We start from the raw sequence: 16,946 nt of genomic DNA, 5'->3' as shown, positions 1-16,946 counted from the left end.
CAATTTCCTGAGGATGAATATTTTACTATTCAGAAAATTGAAAGGAAAAAAAAAATTCAATTTTATTTTTAATAAATAGCAATACTTATTAAAACAATTTCACACTTTTATTATTTATTATCAAATGTTGCAGACAGTGAATTACTTTTTATAACTTACCTCATATTTTTCCAATTTAGTTTCTGGAAAATCCTTGCACGAATCTACAAAAGAGGGAAATTTTACTAAAGCCTGAAGATCTCATTTATGAAATTCAATTTTCTATTATTAAATATATATATACTAGCAAAAGTACCCGTCGTTGACTGGGTTCAAAAACAGCCTACATAAAATGGACTCTGATTTATGAAAGTATGATAGGTTATGAAAAGGAATGGTTGTAAAGAGATAGCTTCGAATTTGGGGGTATCAAAACCAAAGCAAAATATGATGAAAGTAAAAATAAAATTGATAAAACCCATAATTTATTATACCATACCTGTTCACACTGAAACACTTATCACAATATTCTGTGGATCTATATTAAAAAACCTTTTTAAACTTTGTGACATATTTCCATTCTATGGAGGTCAGGTGCGAACGAACACCCCATAATTTTATTATACCATATTTCTTCAAACTGAAACATAATTATCAAAGTATACTTATGCAGATAGGTATGAAAAGTCTTTATTAAAGTTTGTGCCTATTTCCATTAGGCCAGGCGCGAACGCAGACCCCACAATTTTATTTACCATCCCTATTTAAGTTAAAACATACTCATCAAAGTATTATTATGTACATCTATATCAAAAACATTTGTAAACGTTTTTCTTTTAATTTTAAAATTTTTTATTTCCATACTTTGTGGACCATGCGTGAACGCAGACCCCACAATTTTAATGAATCACCGTTCTGCCAGATCAAACATATCCATTCCTGTGTCTCGATACATCTTCTATCATTATATGTACTCAGTTTTTTAAAATAGTCAACCATATAGGAGCCTATTCGTGACCAGACACGCACACAGACATTCAGCTTTATACTATAGATATAACACAGTGGTATTCACCCCAGGTAGGTTGAACCAGCTTACTCTAGAGGAGAAAGTTCCATGGGAATATTAAGTTCACAAATGGTCCCCAATCACGTGTTGATAGCCTTTTCTTGATTCGGTTGTTGGTGGTGCATAGCCATTTTTTTTTTTTATTAAATAGTAAGGAGGGGGAGGGGTTGGTATATACAATGCTGTGATTAGTTGAACAAGATCACATGATGATAATGCAGAAGTAGTTAAGACAGCTGGTGAGATGCACTTTCAGTACTCGTGCATTATATGAACTAGATGTCATTACTGTTGCATATTACGAATCAGATTTCTCATAAAGGTCCGGTATGGCTGAACCAACTTGTACATCTATGTTACCACACTGAAATAACATTGCTTAGAAAACCATTCTTAACATGTGGAGGGGGGTATTTTTTAACTATTCTGTACTTTTACCTAACAATTTGATAAACAAAAATATCATAAAACATTGAATTCAACTTGTAAATATTATTAAAAAAACAAACAATGATTTGAATGGGTTTCTGTTATATTCCTAAATACTTAGGAAATAAAGACAAACGTGAGTTACACCGAGTGGTATGTGTAATGGGGTTTATTTATAATACAGAAACGTAAGGCTGCTCGCCTAAGGTAAATAGAAGTACATAGTAACAAGTATGGGGAAGAAAGTCTGATAATCAACACGTAAGACTATCCGTCTTACTGCGACTGCTTGTCTGCCGCTGTCTGCCAAACAGTCCAATATATATATACAGTTTGTAACCGGTGTATAGCCAGTTATGTTCTTTCACAACACCTCCCCCTGAAGCTGAAATCTTCCTGATTTTAGCTTAAATACCTCTTCCTTTTAGGGTCAGGGCTTAATCTCCTGGTAACTTTTCTCTTTCTTGCGCTTTTCCTTCTGGTCAGCGTTACCCGGGGTAAAGGTTTCTGTCCAGCCCGTATGGTCGGTTCAGGCGAAATATTCATTGTTTGCGGTACACACGCTGGTTTTGGTATATCAAAAATATCGCACAATGTTTCCATTGGTGTCTCTTTCACATTTGGAGACAGTCTGGGACGTATTTGATTTCTGTGTCTTTTGCAGACAAAACTTAATCCTTGGATGGTATAGACCATGCTCCCAATCCTTTTTTTGATAATACCTTCAACCCACTGATTTCGTCCATTTTGAAAATTTTTGAAATATACATTTTCACCTGGGGAGAAGCACTTGGTATTAAGGTTTTCTTTTTTGAAAACTTTCTTTTTCTCTGGTAGCAGCCTATCGAAGACAGATCTTATCTTTCTTGCAAACATTAGCTCAGCCGGGGAAGAATTGACATTATTATTAGGATTTGGTGTCACCCTGTAAATTGCTAAAAATGTTTGAATACATTGTTCGTCTGTGTCCGTAGTAAGATTTTTCTTAAGTGCCCTTTTAAACGTATCTACAAATTTTTCGGCCAACCCATTCGATCGTGGATGGTACACAGGTGTTGTCATATGTAGAATATTTAGTGAGTCACAGAATTCTTTGAATTCATGAGCAGTAAATGCTGTTCCATTATCGCTCACTAAGGTTTTTGGCACTCCAAAACGGCTAAAAATTTCATTAAGCACACTCACAGTGTTTTTTGCTGTTGGATGTCTAAACTTAAATATTTCTGGCCATTTTGAAAAAGAATCTACAATAATCAAGTAAAAATAACCATTTATAGGTCCCGCATAATCAATATGCAGACGTGACCAGGGTAGGTCCGTCTTTGGCCATGGCGTCGTTTTTACTGGAGGATCTCGAGCTGCTAATTGACATCCTCTGCATGTCTTGACACATTTTTCAACTTCCTTGTCCATACCAGGCCAGTACACATATCCTCTCATAAGGGATTTCATTCTCGAAATGCCCGGATGACCTGTATGAAATTCCTTCAGAATTTTCCTCTGTAACGTTAGTGGAATTACGATCCTCTCACCATACATGAGCACATCTTCACAGATGGAAAAAGGCGTTGTTTGATCTACCTTTTTATTTTTTTTTATCCATCCCAATTGATTTTTCATTTTCTTAATGAAAATGTCATTTACTGCCTCTTTTTTTATTTTTTCGAAAGTTACCGGAAGTTCACGTATCATATTACACATTGAACTTGTACATTCACTTTCGTCTTTAAGCGCAGCAATTACCGTTTCTTCGAAACTTTCGCTTCTTTTAGGGATCAACCGTGATAATGCATCTGCGTGTCCTAACTTTTTTGAGGATACATGTTCCATCTTAAACTGATAGTTTAAGAGGGTTACAGCCCATCGCTGTAATCGATTCGCAGTATGTGTGGGAATGCCTTTCTTTGATCCAAATATGGTAAGTAGGGGTTTATGGTCGGTTTGCAAAATAAAAGATCGTCCATGGAGAAATCGATTGTACTTTGTAATTCCAAATATTATCGACAGCGCCTCTTTTTCAATTTGGCTGTAATTTTTCTCCGCTGCAACCAACGTTCTTGAAGCATGGGCGATAGCTTTTGTCCTACCATCCTCATACTTGTGAAGTAATACAGCGCCAACACCGTAATCACTGGCGTCCGTTGCTAGTATTAGTTCCTTTTCTGGATTGAAATGTGCCAATGCTAAGTCTGACAGTAGACATCTTTTGATATTTTGGAAAGCAGATTCACATTCCTTATTCCAGTTCCATTTAACACCCTTTTTCAGTAACTCGTTAAGAGGAGCTCTTAAATTATGTATGTTAGGGATGTAAATTGCATAGTATTGAACTAATCCCAAAAACGATTTTAATTTTGTCACTGAATCTGGAGCAGGCATCTTTTCAATTGCTTCAGTCCTTTGTGGATCCGGTCTTCGACCCTCTTTGTCGATTATTTGACCTAGATATTTAATTTTTTTCATAAAAAAATCGCATTTTTCTGGGCTCAATTTAAAACCAAATTCCTGTATTCTTTTGAATACTTCTTTTACATGCTTCTTATGATCTTGCAAATTTTCACTTTTAATTAGGATATCGTCAAGGTAGGCCATTGAAAATTCCAACCCTGCCAGCATCGTGTCCATAATTTGCTGGAAAATAGCAGGAGCAACCTTTAATCCAAAAGGAAGCCTCTTTAGCTTAAAAATGCCCTTATGAGTATTTATGCCTAAGTATTTGGAGCATTCATCGCTGATCTTAATTTGCAAGTAAGCATCTGAGAGGTCTATCTTAGAAAAAATTTTTCCTCCGTTAAGCTTAGAGAACAAATCTTCTGCGGACGGAAGGGGATAATTATGGTCCAATAGACAGTCATTTAAACCCGTTGAAAAATCTCCACAGACCCTTATTCTGTTATTTTTTTTCTTTACATACACGGTTGGACTTGCCCAATCTGTGTGGTTAACTTTTTCAATGACTTCCAGTTGTTGAAGTCTATCCAACTCTTTTTCGATTGCGTCCATCGCTGAAAAAGGCACATTCCTTTTAGGTTTGAATACTGGAGTGGCATTTTTCTTTAATTCAAATTTTGCCTCTGTCTTAATACAGAGTCCTAGTCCTTCGGCAAAAACATTGGGAAATTCAGTTTTCAAATCCTTCAGGAAGTCTTCCCTTTGGTTTGCTTTTTCTGCAGTTAAAACGTTACAAAACGAATTTATGGGTTTCTCCCATAAATTAAACAGGACAATCCAATCTACCCCAAACAGGCATGTATTCTTTCCTGGTACGACGTACACTTTGGATTTATGAGTCTGGTTAGCGAATGTCACTTTGCATTTTAATTCTCCCTTGAACTCTAATCTTTTGCCGCACACACTTCTCGCCGTCTTTCTGGTTTTCGTTAATTCAGGTCGACCTATCCTTTTCCATATATCTTCATTTATAATACTAATATCTGCACCGCTATCCAGAAGCAATGTAACCAGATGTCCATTTATCCGAACATCAACATATTTCCGTCTTTCGCAGCTTTTTTCTTTATTCATGCGAAGCGTATTTACATTATCGGTCCCTTGTCTTTTCTTCTGGGCACAGTATGTTCCCTTGTGACCTCTGAGACCACATTCATAACATATTTTGTTCCTAAACCAGCAGGTCTTATTGTTGTGTCTTAAACTACCACAACATTTACACTTTAGCTTTGGGTCTTTGTATCCTTTAAGGATCCTGTGTTCTTGGAACCTGGACTTTCTTGTGGTCCCTTGCCTTTTTACTTGCTGCACCTTAAAAATATTTTTCTCTTCAATGCGAGTGTTGTCTTTCTTTATGTTAATCAGACGTTGACACTCTTCAGTGACTTTTTGCAATGTTATGTTAGGATCCGCCTCCATAATTGTTAGGATCCGTGAACGTATATCTTTGTCCCTTGGTGCTGTGAGACCTTGTACAAAGATTAAACATTTAAATTGGTCTGCGGAAATTTCATTCAATTTAAATGATTCGCATAAACAGTTCACAGTGCAAGCATATTCTAGATAGTCTTCAGCTTCTGCCTTCTGAATGTTCAAACATTTGTATCTAGAGTGAAATAGGCTATCCCTTTTATCAAATATTTTCGACAAGGTACTAATTGTTTCCTCGAACGAAACCTCCTCCGGTTTTTTTGGTAGAATTAGATTTGCATACTTGGTGTTTTCATCAGTACCCAGTTTTTGTAGTAGCAGGGTAACTTTTTCCTCATCGGTCCAGTCTAAACATCTTTTCGTAAAAATTGTTTCGTATCTTCTGTAGTATGCAGGGAAAGTAACACCAGTATCCGGGGAGTAACGAAATTCCGTTAGTGAATTTGAAATACCCTCGGCAGAAAAATTAGTCTTCTTCCCGGTCGACGTTAGAATTAGCTTTTCTAAATTCTTTTGCTGTGTCGACATTTGTCGTTGTAGTATGTTTGTTTGTTCTTGTTGTGCCTCTAAAGTTTTTTGTGTTCTTTCTTGTTGTTGTTGCAGCTGTTGCTGTAGCTGTTGTTGTTGAATTTGTTGTTGTTGTTGTTGCGCTAAAAATTGTTGAGTCATTTTTGTCTGTTCCTGGATGCTAAGGGCTAGAGCCTTAGTTAACTCTGCTAATTGTTCCATGTTAGCTTCTAGTACAAAAATGTCTTTTCGAATTCTACACAATAATTCCAAAGAAAAATCGTAAATTTACGTATATCGTAAATTAGTAGCAATATGCAGACACAACACGTTTCAACAAAGTTCATCCATAGTAATTCAACAGGCTTTGTAAAATAATTCTTTTTTTTTTTTTTTTTTTTTTTTTTTCAACAACGTAAGTTCATACACAAAATATTTCTTACTTCCCACGACAAATAGTTCCAATTATTTATATAAAGGCAATAACAAACAATTAATTTTCCAAAAAAAAAAAATATATGGCTGCCGTTCCCACGTGGCATAAAATGGTACAATAGTCGTTGTATTTATATTTTTTCTTTCGAAACTCGTAATTCTTTAGTGTAGTTTCGAATTCAACTTGCGACCATTTTTTTTTTTTTTTTTTTTTTTACTTGTCAAAATAAATATAAATTCCACTTTACCTTGAACATGTTTCTATAATTTCTTGTGAGTTCTTTACGAAGAAAAATCCGTATTTTTCGCTACTTTAGGTAGGAAAAATTTTTAAATTCATTGACGCACGTGGTCAAAAATCCTTGTGTAGTTTGTTTTTTTCGTAAAACAAAAAATCCTTGCATTGTACACAGTCCTTGGTACGGTAATTTATCTCTGTTAAGAGAAAGAACATCCTTTCGTCGCCATTGTTATATTCCTAAATACTTAGGAAATAAAGACAAACGTGAGTTACACCGAGTGGTATGTGTAATGGGGTTTATTTATAATACAGAAACGTAAGGCTGCTCGCCTAAGGTAAATAGAAGTACATAGTAACAAGTATGGGGAAGAAAGTCTGATAATCAACACGTAAGACTATCCGTCTTACTGCGACTGCTTGTCTGCCGCTGTCTGCCGCTGTCTGCCAAACAGTCCAATATATATATACAGTTTGTAACCGGTGTATAGCCAGTTATGTTCCTTCACAACAGTTTCCAAGCATTTTTAATGGCGCTCAACATATTCCAGTGGCGACGTCAGGTGCCAGTCAAGCCCAAGCAAACATTTATGAGAAATCCTGTGTGTAATGTGCACAATTACCAACTTCTAGCATACAATTACTGACATTTGGTTCATCATTGCACATCATACTAATAAAACACTTTCTTCTTCTTTTTTTTACTCATATTCACCCTTAACAACGCATATTAACACTTGGATGTAAGGGGCTACTTTTTGAGATCATGCCTAGGAAAGATTAACAAAATGTTGGTTTACATTACATTTAAACTTCTGCATATCAGTACAGTCAAGGAAGCAGGTAGCAGGAAGGGAATTCCAAAATCTAGTTTTTCGAGGGAAGAAACTATTAAGAGTAGAAAGCTTTCTGGCATTTAGGGACCTCAACAGTGAAGGGGTGAGATTTTGTTGTTAAGCGGGTTTGTCGGAGATATGTATGTCGAAGAGGAGGGGAGGGAGTTATGATGTGGTGAAACCAGGAGAAATATTTCATCATCTTTTTACCGTTATTTTCATAGTAGTAGTAGTAATAGTAGTGGCGGTGGTAGCATTTCTTATACTTACCTGGCACCACTATTTTTAACAGGACATCAATATACAACATAAAATTCAAGTATTGGTATTTACTTTTCAGATTTGATTTTAAAATCAGATACTCACAAAAGAGACAATGTGAAAGTTGCTTAAATCCTATAGTGAAAATGGATGATTATCTATCTAACCAAACTCAAACACTGTATACCAAACTATTCTATAACTGTAACTTCCATGGAAAACTATGACCTAACTTTTGAATTGAAAGTTACGTTTAATTTCAGAAGTTTCCGATGGGTAGCTAATTTGTATAAGTCTTGGAGATGAAAAAGAATTTCCGATGGGTAGCTAATCTGTATAAATCTTGAACTGTAAAAGTTTGCAGACAAAGAGTAAAGATCTTTCTTGTGTAGACATGAAAAATTATGTGCAGGAATTCTAAAAGATTCAATATTTTTACAGAACGATTCTGGTTTCTGCTTGGTTGCTAACAGAACATAGCTCCACTTGAGTGGTCTGTTCCTATTGCCAATTTTCTTTAATCATAACCCTCATTATAAACAAATATTGCAAAATATTTTTTACTTGATTACCTTTTAAAGGCTGTTGGGTAGAAAATAAACTTAGCGGTTGCAGTACTATTCTTAAATCAGCAGAACCATCTTTCTGTAAAGAAAATAAAAAAAGTAATCAATATTATGTCTATATTAATCAATATTATGTTTATATTAAATCCTGCAAACAAAGATGCTTACCATTATAACAACAACAACAAAATAAAAGCATCACCCCCAGGCAAGATTACACAAAAAAAGCATACAGGAACTGTAATTTCAGCTCAAATTTTCTTCTTTAAGAATGATAACTGCATCCTTGATGCATCAGATTGCTACATTCTTACATGAATCAGAATTTAAACGGCACTTTCCACAAACGTTCAGATCTCCAAAGAAGGTGATGCCTTTTGTCCAATGTCTAAAGTTCCAACTTGGCTTCATTCTAACTTACCAACTCTGGTGTTCTTGCATCCTTAGAAGACTCCTTTGTACCACTCGTCACTATGTCATTTGTGGCATCATTCACATCAGTCACATCCTCATCTGGAAATGAGATTGTCCTTTTAGTGAGGACCTCCCATAACACCAAAGCCAGTCGGATTACTGCCATCCACCGAGTATCCGTTAAGCTCCCGCTGATATTTGTGGAAAAAGCATGCTCTCAGTTCCAAATCTGTATTGAGGTGGTGATTGAGGCTGAAGGCGGCTACATTGAATAGATGTCAGCTCTACTACATAATCAAGTTACTTGAATTGATTTTTCAATAAAAGTTTCAAAATAAAGCTGTAGTGTTGTTTTCTTTAGGGCGACAAATTTATCGTTCCACCCTGTATGCCGAACCCAATTGACCTCTAAAAGCCAACTGAATTCATGACTAGAGAAACAAGGGCTGTTATCATAACCAGCAGTGATAAACCATGTGCCACAAAGATTCTCCTCAGCTTCACAATGATGGTTACAGCAGTGGATGTCTTCATTATGCAAACCTGCATTCATTCAAAGTAGGCATCCATCACTATTAAGAACATGTGTCCAAAAACTAAACCAGCTTGGTCAATGTGAATCCTTTTCCAAAGTTAACTTGGACACTCTCAACAATGAATAAAGGTTATGTTGGGTTGTTTCTTTTTTTTTTTTTTACTCACATTCACCCCTAACACCACTATTCTATTCACTATTCACCACTTGGACATAAGAGGTTACTATTTGAAACCCTGCCTAGGAAAGATTAACAAGATGTTGATTTACATTACATTTAAACTTCTGCATATCAGTACAATCAGGGAAGCAGGTAGCAGGAAGGGAATTCCAAAGTCTAGTTGTTCGAGGGAAGAAACTATTAAAGTAGAAAGCTTTCTGACATTTAGGGACCTCAACAGTGAAGGGGTGAGATTTTGTTGTTAAGCAGGTTTGTCGGGGATATCTACGTCGAGGCGGCACAAGTGCAATGAGTTCATCAGAGCATATTCAATTAAAATATTTGTAAAACAGGAACAAAGATGCAACATTACAGCGATGGGACAGGGGTTGGAGCTTAGTTGACAATGTGGGACCTATTAGATTAAAAACTCTTTTTTGGACCTTATCCAAGAGGGAGAGGTTAGTGGTGGATGCACCAGCCCAGATGTGACAATAATTTTGATATAGCATATAGCTTTCATGCCCCTTAGCAATCCACTTAATATTTCCATTAACTGATGCTTTTGTTTTCACAATGCGTACACGAGTCTGGTGTAGTTGCTGCAGCTATGGAGGGGTAGTACGCATCTATGTTGAACATGATAAATTTGCTTTTTCCTCTCAACTTAGGGTGAATAATAATCTCGTTTCCCCACAGTAATATGAAATATTCATAAGTCAGTTCCTCCCATTTACTGAAACAGGGCTTTAATTGCTCACTCCAACTGACACCGTTGCAGCCATTTGTCGTGAATTTCTACACCTGACTCAAGGTCAGATCCTTCCTCGCCTCTGCTCTTACACTTTTACTTTTGCATGACGGGATGGATATATAACTATTTATATATAAAAATATACAAATAGATATACATTGGGCTTTATTATAGAGTGGGAGATAGCAAAGAACTTTACTTTTTAAAGTATATAGCAAATAAAGAAATATCTAAATTTTTAGAGTTAATAGCAGGCTGCCTGGCATTGCCCGGTTGTAAAATATGCATAAATATTATATTTTAATTCATACAGACATGTATTATGTTTTTTCTAAACAGTTCACTTTTTGTAAGTAAAAAAAAAAAAACAATACTCGAACCGAGATCAAAACCAAAACCTAGAGACAGTGAGTCCAGTACGATAACCATTAGGCCAGCTTCACATGATCTTTAAACAATGTCTTGAAGCCTACTTATTCTTAACATAATAAATCTATCATGTGAACGATTCATGCATGTACATTCGTGAAACAGTTAGCAAACAGATAAAAATCTGGTGACACCCACGTACCAATTTTTTAATTTTTACTCCTTAGCAGCCCTTTTTCTAAATAAAAACCGATTAAAAAGTTTTCCAGATGTCTGAATACCCTATATGTCAAATTTCAAGTCTGTAAATCAATCTATCTAGAGTTCCTGTTTACTTGCCTCCCCATGAGGAAAAAGATGAACACAATGTTGTTTTTTAAAATGGAGAAAATCCAGCCCCCCCCACCCCACCCACAAAAAAGCACTTTGGATGAGGGAAAAAAATTACCTCTAGAAGGATTGTTATATTATACTGTATTCAGAAAAATGACAACACTTTGATTGATAAAAATATTAAATCAGATTTATTGTGAACTAGCCTGGGTGCCTGGCATTGCCTGGATGTTTGGAAGTGTGTGTTGAGCAAAAAAAAAAAAAGTGGTAGTAAGCAGGCAGGCTTGAACCTCTGACGCAAAGGCGGAAAAGAAAGTGAAAGAAAATCTGACATCTTACCCGCTACTCCATGACACAACTGGAAGTTCGGAATGTTAAAATTAGGCAAAGTCAATCCAATCGATACAATAACTTGCAAAAATGGCTAAAAAAAAAATCGACCCCTCCTTGTAGAAAACTGAAGGTGAAGGAATTAATGTTTTTGGCCAATTTTTATATTTGTCATCCGAGATCAAAATCATACCAATCTTGTGAAAATTCATCGCCTCTGTTGAAAGTTTTAGGCATACATACATACAAACAGACAGGTGAGATTCATATTATAGATATTTGTGTTGGTGGTGGTAAAGCAGGGACAGGTTAGGGTTAGGATTGGGTCTTGGTTGATGGTGCGCAATGGAATTCAACCTTTCGCTGTTCAGCAAACAAACAATTAGCTTCAATTCCATTTAAGTCTTTTTTTATTAATTTACTGTGACCTTTTTGACAATTTATTTGATTGCATCACAACAAGTTCAATAACCAGGATGAATCATTCACATTGTTTTCTTTTCCCAGATTCATTCAGGATTGTTGTGTTTGGGTACACTCGACCTTGCGTATCCAACAGGATTTCTCCTTCCCTAACAAAACAAAACAGGCAGGTGAAGTGTAACAAGAAAAGATACCACACTTTGCTCCTCACCAAAAGGTCTGGAGTTATACTGTAGGCATACACATAAAAGAGACATATACAGGTATCTACAAAAGTTTATATATATATATATATATATATATATATATATATATATATATATATACATACAAAATGAAATAAACATTACAATTAAATTTACCAAAATGATCCAAGATGGTAAAACTAAAGTATATTATAAATATTAAAGAATTAATATTTATAAAGTAATCTCAACCAGATCTAAAAGCTTGATAAAACCAAATAGGAGATAGAGCTTATAATAAGAGCAAATAGTTAATAAAACATGTTAAAAAACACTTTGAAAAAGAGTTAAAAACATATTTAATCAGAAAAGGAAACACTTAATAAGTGGTTAATCCTATTATTATTATTATTATTATAGTGGATAGTCCTATTATTATTCTTATTAAGTGTTTCCTTTTCTGATTAAATATGTTTTTAACTCTTTTTCAAAGTGTTTTTTAACATGTTTTATTAACTATTTGCTCTTATATATATATATATATATAAAGATATACAAAAGATATCTATCTATATATTAAAATATATATTTTTTTAAATTAGGAAAAAGTTACATATAATTTTATTATATTATCAAAACAATAAGGAAAAATAAAAAAAGACCTTTTAGGTCATGACATTTCAAAGCTAAATGTTTCTCATCAGAAGAGGAGAATGGCAAGAATTATACAAAATACAAATATAGATAAAAATTGGCTTAATAACATTTAGATATAAAACGAGAATAAAGGAATAGGATAATATGGTAAAAAACAATGAAGAAATATTAAAAGTAGGCACAATATGTCAGTAAATTCAAAGGGTAGTATATATTAAATAATATTAAAAAGAAAACTATGAGTCACTATGAAATAATAGGGATCATTACATAAGAGCAAATGATAAAAGAAGAAAGGAAAAAATAGGGAAAATAAATAAGAAAGTGGAGAAAGTAGGAAAAGAGATAGACAAAGCAAATAAGGGATATGCAAATATATATATATATAAATAAAAAATATTAAAAAAAATAGGATCCCAAAACTTTAAGAACTCCGAATTTAAACATTTTTTTTTAAATGTTAAAAAAAGCTAAAAAATAAGAAAAAAATAAAAGATAAACCATATTTATACAAGTTTAAGGGAAACCATACTCTAAACATTTCATTTGAAATTTGATTTTCATAAATATGGTTAAAAAAAAGAATCATAAAGCAGTGTCTCTGTTGCATTTAATAATATTTGCTTGAATGAAAAAATACTGCCTAAATATACATATATATATATATATATATGATAGATAGATAGATAAAAGGTACATACAGTACATCATTTTTCCTACTAATAGAGGTTAAACATAAGATTAGAAAAAAACAAATCTTACAAATGGTTTGACTAGATATTTATCTAGTCCTTTCCGATATGGATTTCTGCTGATACAGTTAACTTCAGACATGTTGAAAATATTTCTACTTAAAGTCTTTGGCACACAAGTCATTGGAAGTTCAAGGATGCTTCTGTCAGGGCTTGAAAAAAATCTTTCGATACCTGTTGAAACAAAACACAAAGAAAGATTATTTCATGAGAAAATAATATCAATTTATTGAAGCACCCATCTATGTTGGATTAGACAATTATTATCATAATTATATAAAGTACATCTCTTACTTATTTTTTCTTTATATAGCACTAGCTGTCCCTGTCCGGCATAGCCCAGGAATTAAGTTAAGGTGGTTTAAATATAACATAAGTAATTAATAAAGTAAAGTAATTTAAAAAAAAAAAAAAAAAAAGAAATTCATAAAGTATTAAACCTTAAGATACATAAAAGCAGAATTGTGTGGTATATTACTACACACTATACTATTTGTTGCAGATGTCTGTGTATTGCTTGTCCAATTGCTGGTTGAACAGTGGGGCACATGTGGATATACACAGCATTGAAACTACCTTCTGCTACCTGGATGACATGTTGATGGTGGTTGCTGTGAAGGTTGCAAACATGTTATAACTGCTCACTGTTGTGCTGCTTATGGAAGGTTCAGGAAGCTCTTGCCAACCTTTTCATACCAAAATATATGCACACACATATATATATATATATATATATATATTAATATCGTAGTACCTTTAATGTATGTACATAACTTATGTGTCATGGTTTCCAGATTATAAATTATTTGATTGGAAGATCTATTTACAATAGAACCCCAGTATATGGTGGCCCTAGGATATGTTTTTTTCAAGTTACACTGTGGAATACAATGTTTTTCTGGCCCCTGGTTACGGTATTTGCCCCATCTTACAGTTTTATTTATAATGTTACTTGATACATGTGTATTATATAGTGTATTGTATTTTGTTACTAATTTTTAATATATACTGTATAAAACTTTCTTTAGGCTTCACCGTACAGCAATTTTACTTTACGATCCCAACCCTGGAACAGATTAATGCCGAATCCCAGGGTTCTACTGTATTAAAAAGGAGGATAGGAGGTGATAACTAGGGCTATGACAACAGCCTATTCTTTTCATTGTTTTTACTCTCGAGTATATATCCGGCACAGTTAGACACAATTAATCAACCAAGGATTACGTCACTCTACATAAAAACATATAAGATATCAATGGATATATACCTGAGAATCAAAACAAGGAAAAGAATATGCTATTGTCATAGCCATACTGCGAATATTAAATTGATATATAGGATAATGCTAATTTAATGTTCATAGTATATTATCAACTATCCACCTTTGTAATAAATAGGATCTCCCTATCACCGAAGATACAATGTAAAAAAAATGTCGCTTTTGGGCTGTATGTGAAAGTAAAATATACCTTCTTGGTCTTCTGGCTAGGATCCAAGAGTAGTATCTGTTCTGTCTAAAGGTAATATAATGATATTGTGGGGTGGGTGGGGTTGTCGCGTCAGGCATCCATACAATGGAAATATGTTGCAGACTCCTATAAGGATATTGGAGATAAACCGGAAAAACCAGATATATTCTGACACTACATGAACCAGATTACTTAGATCAATGATTTTACAGTTTTAACAAAAGGGCTACAGTAATATTACAAAGCTATATCTGATGCATCTGTTGTAAGTGTAGGTTTTGTGTCCTCACTGTCTTTTATGTAATTCAATTTTGTAAGGCTGGCCAAAGCAGTTTTAGCTGGTTTGAAAGTTTCTAAGTTAGGTCCTTCTAACTTTAACTGTTCGTTTTTTTTGTGTTTTATTTTTTAACAGACATGTCAACGGTGCAAGTATTGTAGAACGGTTAGGTAAGAATCATCTACAGTAGTTAATTATGCCTATGAATCTTCATACTTGTCTGACAGACGTGGGTTGTGGGAAATTTAAAATAGCACTTACTTTCTCATGTAGTGGAGATATTGCATCCTTGTCAATCAAGTGTCCAAGGAAATTAATCTGTTAGATATGCCTTAGCTGGACATTTGAGGAGCATTCTTGATGGTATATAAAGTAGTGATGAACCTGTACAGTGTATACACTCCTTATATATTTTCTATTTTCATCTTTTTTTCAACTTTTTCTGCAGACTATTATTGATTGGACACTAATCTACCAGATTATACAAAAAATAAATCAAAAAGTTTAGTATTTAAATATTTGTAGGGGTTTTTCTGTTTCTAATGCAACGGCTTAGTAAATCGATCCCCCATACAGGAACCAATCGACGAGAACACTCCTCTCATATAAATGATTTTTTCATTTATCAAAGGGAAAGAATTAATATTGAAGTTTGTTTTTTCTTTGCGTGTTCTTGTCAAGTGGTTCCAATATGTGGAAGCTAGGTTGTACACACATAAACATAAACAATCTCTTGGATGACCATTTTAAAAAAAAAAAAAAAAAAAAAAAAAAGAAATATTACAAAAAAAAAAAATTGATAAAAAATATGTTTTCATAAATCGATCTTTATTTTTTTATTTTATTTTATCAATAGCATTCATATCCACTTATAATTATCGAATAAAACAGATCTTTTTTTTTTTTGTTTACATAAGAAAAACAAATGAATTACATTCAAGGGAATTATTGCATAAAGTTGCCAACACTTGGCACTACTTGAGATGAAAAAGCAGCAGTTATATTACCATTAATCTGTTGCTGATTTGGAGATCACTAGATGTTAAGTAGGAATAGGAAGTACTTAAGATTACTTGAGTCTATTTTTTTTTTTTTTTTGCTCTCTCTCATCATACTTATTAGTCAACTGCCAAAAAAAAAAAAAGGTTCTTTTATTGATTTCTTCGAAAAAAAAAAGTGAGTTGATAATCATCTTTTCAAATTATTCTGATATTAGAAAATTTTCCTTATACACACAAACACACACACACACACAAACGTGTGTGTGTGTGTGTGTGAGTGTGTGTGTGCGTGTGTGTGTGTGTGTGTGTGTGTGTGTGTGTGTGTGTGTGTGTGTGTGTGTGTGTGTGTGTGTGTGTGCGTGCGTGTGCACTTTGGAATTTTTCTTTTTTAACTTTTAAAACTATAAACAAAAAAAAAATTATTTTGCCGGTTAGTTAATTAATCTCCTGCAATTGTTGAATCTATTTGCATTCATGAATTCAAAATAGTTCTAATGTTTTTTCAGGGATCATAAGTTGTTTACCATGAAACACTGTTTTGGGAATTTAAAAACAAAACAGTATATTAAATCATGGCTCTCCATTAGTGTAGATCAAACACCACCACGCTTAAACACAAGAACAAAAAAGTTCCAAATATTGGATCTAGTTTTTGCCCCAGATTAATTAGGCTAACCTAACCATGTTATCAAAAATGTTTTCCTTACCTGTGTCATCCATCCTTGTATGTGTATGTATATAGATATAATATATATGTAATATATATGTATATAGATATAATATATATGTAATATATATGTATATAGATATAATATATATGTAATATATATGTATATAGATATAATATATATGTAATATATATGTATATAGATATAATATATATGTAATATATATGTATATAGATATAATATATATGTAATATATATGTATATAGATATAATATATATGTAATATATATGTATATAGATATAATATATATGTAATATATATGTATATAGATATAATATATATGTATATAGATATAATATATATGTAATATATATGTATATAGATATAATATATATGTAATATATATGTATATAGAT

At 33.4% G+C, this 16,946-nt stretch overlaps 1 protein-coding gene across 2 annotated transcripts in view; it reads right to left on the bottom strand.

Annotated features, from left to right (window-relative positions):
- LOC145303530 (coiled-coil domain-containing protein 87-like) overlaps positions 1-16,946 on the bottom strand; it is a 175,654-nt gene that overhangs the window by 142,455 nt on the left and 16,253 nt on the right. For both annotated transcript variants that reach the window (XM_080144985.1, XM_080144986.1), the window contains exons 2-4: positions 13,125-13,288; positions 8,209-8,281; positions 160-203 (exon numbers count right to left, since the gene is read on the bottom strand). In XM_080144985.1, coding sequence (XP_080001111.1) covers positions 160-203; positions 8,209-8,281; positions 13,125-13,238 — 231 coding nt within the window. In that variant the 5' untranslated portion in view covers positions 13,239-13,288. The remainder of the gene's footprint in view (positions 1-159; positions 204-8,208; positions 8,282-13,124; positions 13,289-16,946) is intronic.

The sequence above is a fragment of the Euprymna scolopes genome, chromosome 19 (assembly GCF_053919585.1).
Source record: "Euprymna scolopes isolate OS-2025 chromosome 19, ASM5391958v1, whole genome shotgun sequence".
NCBI classification, from domain to species: Eukaryota; Metazoa; Mollusca; class Cephalopoda; order Sepiida; family Sepiolidae; genus Euprymna; species Euprymna scolopes.
The sequence above is the reverse complement of the archived record's forward strand: the minus strand, read 5'-3'. Positions and strand labels throughout refer to the sequence as shown.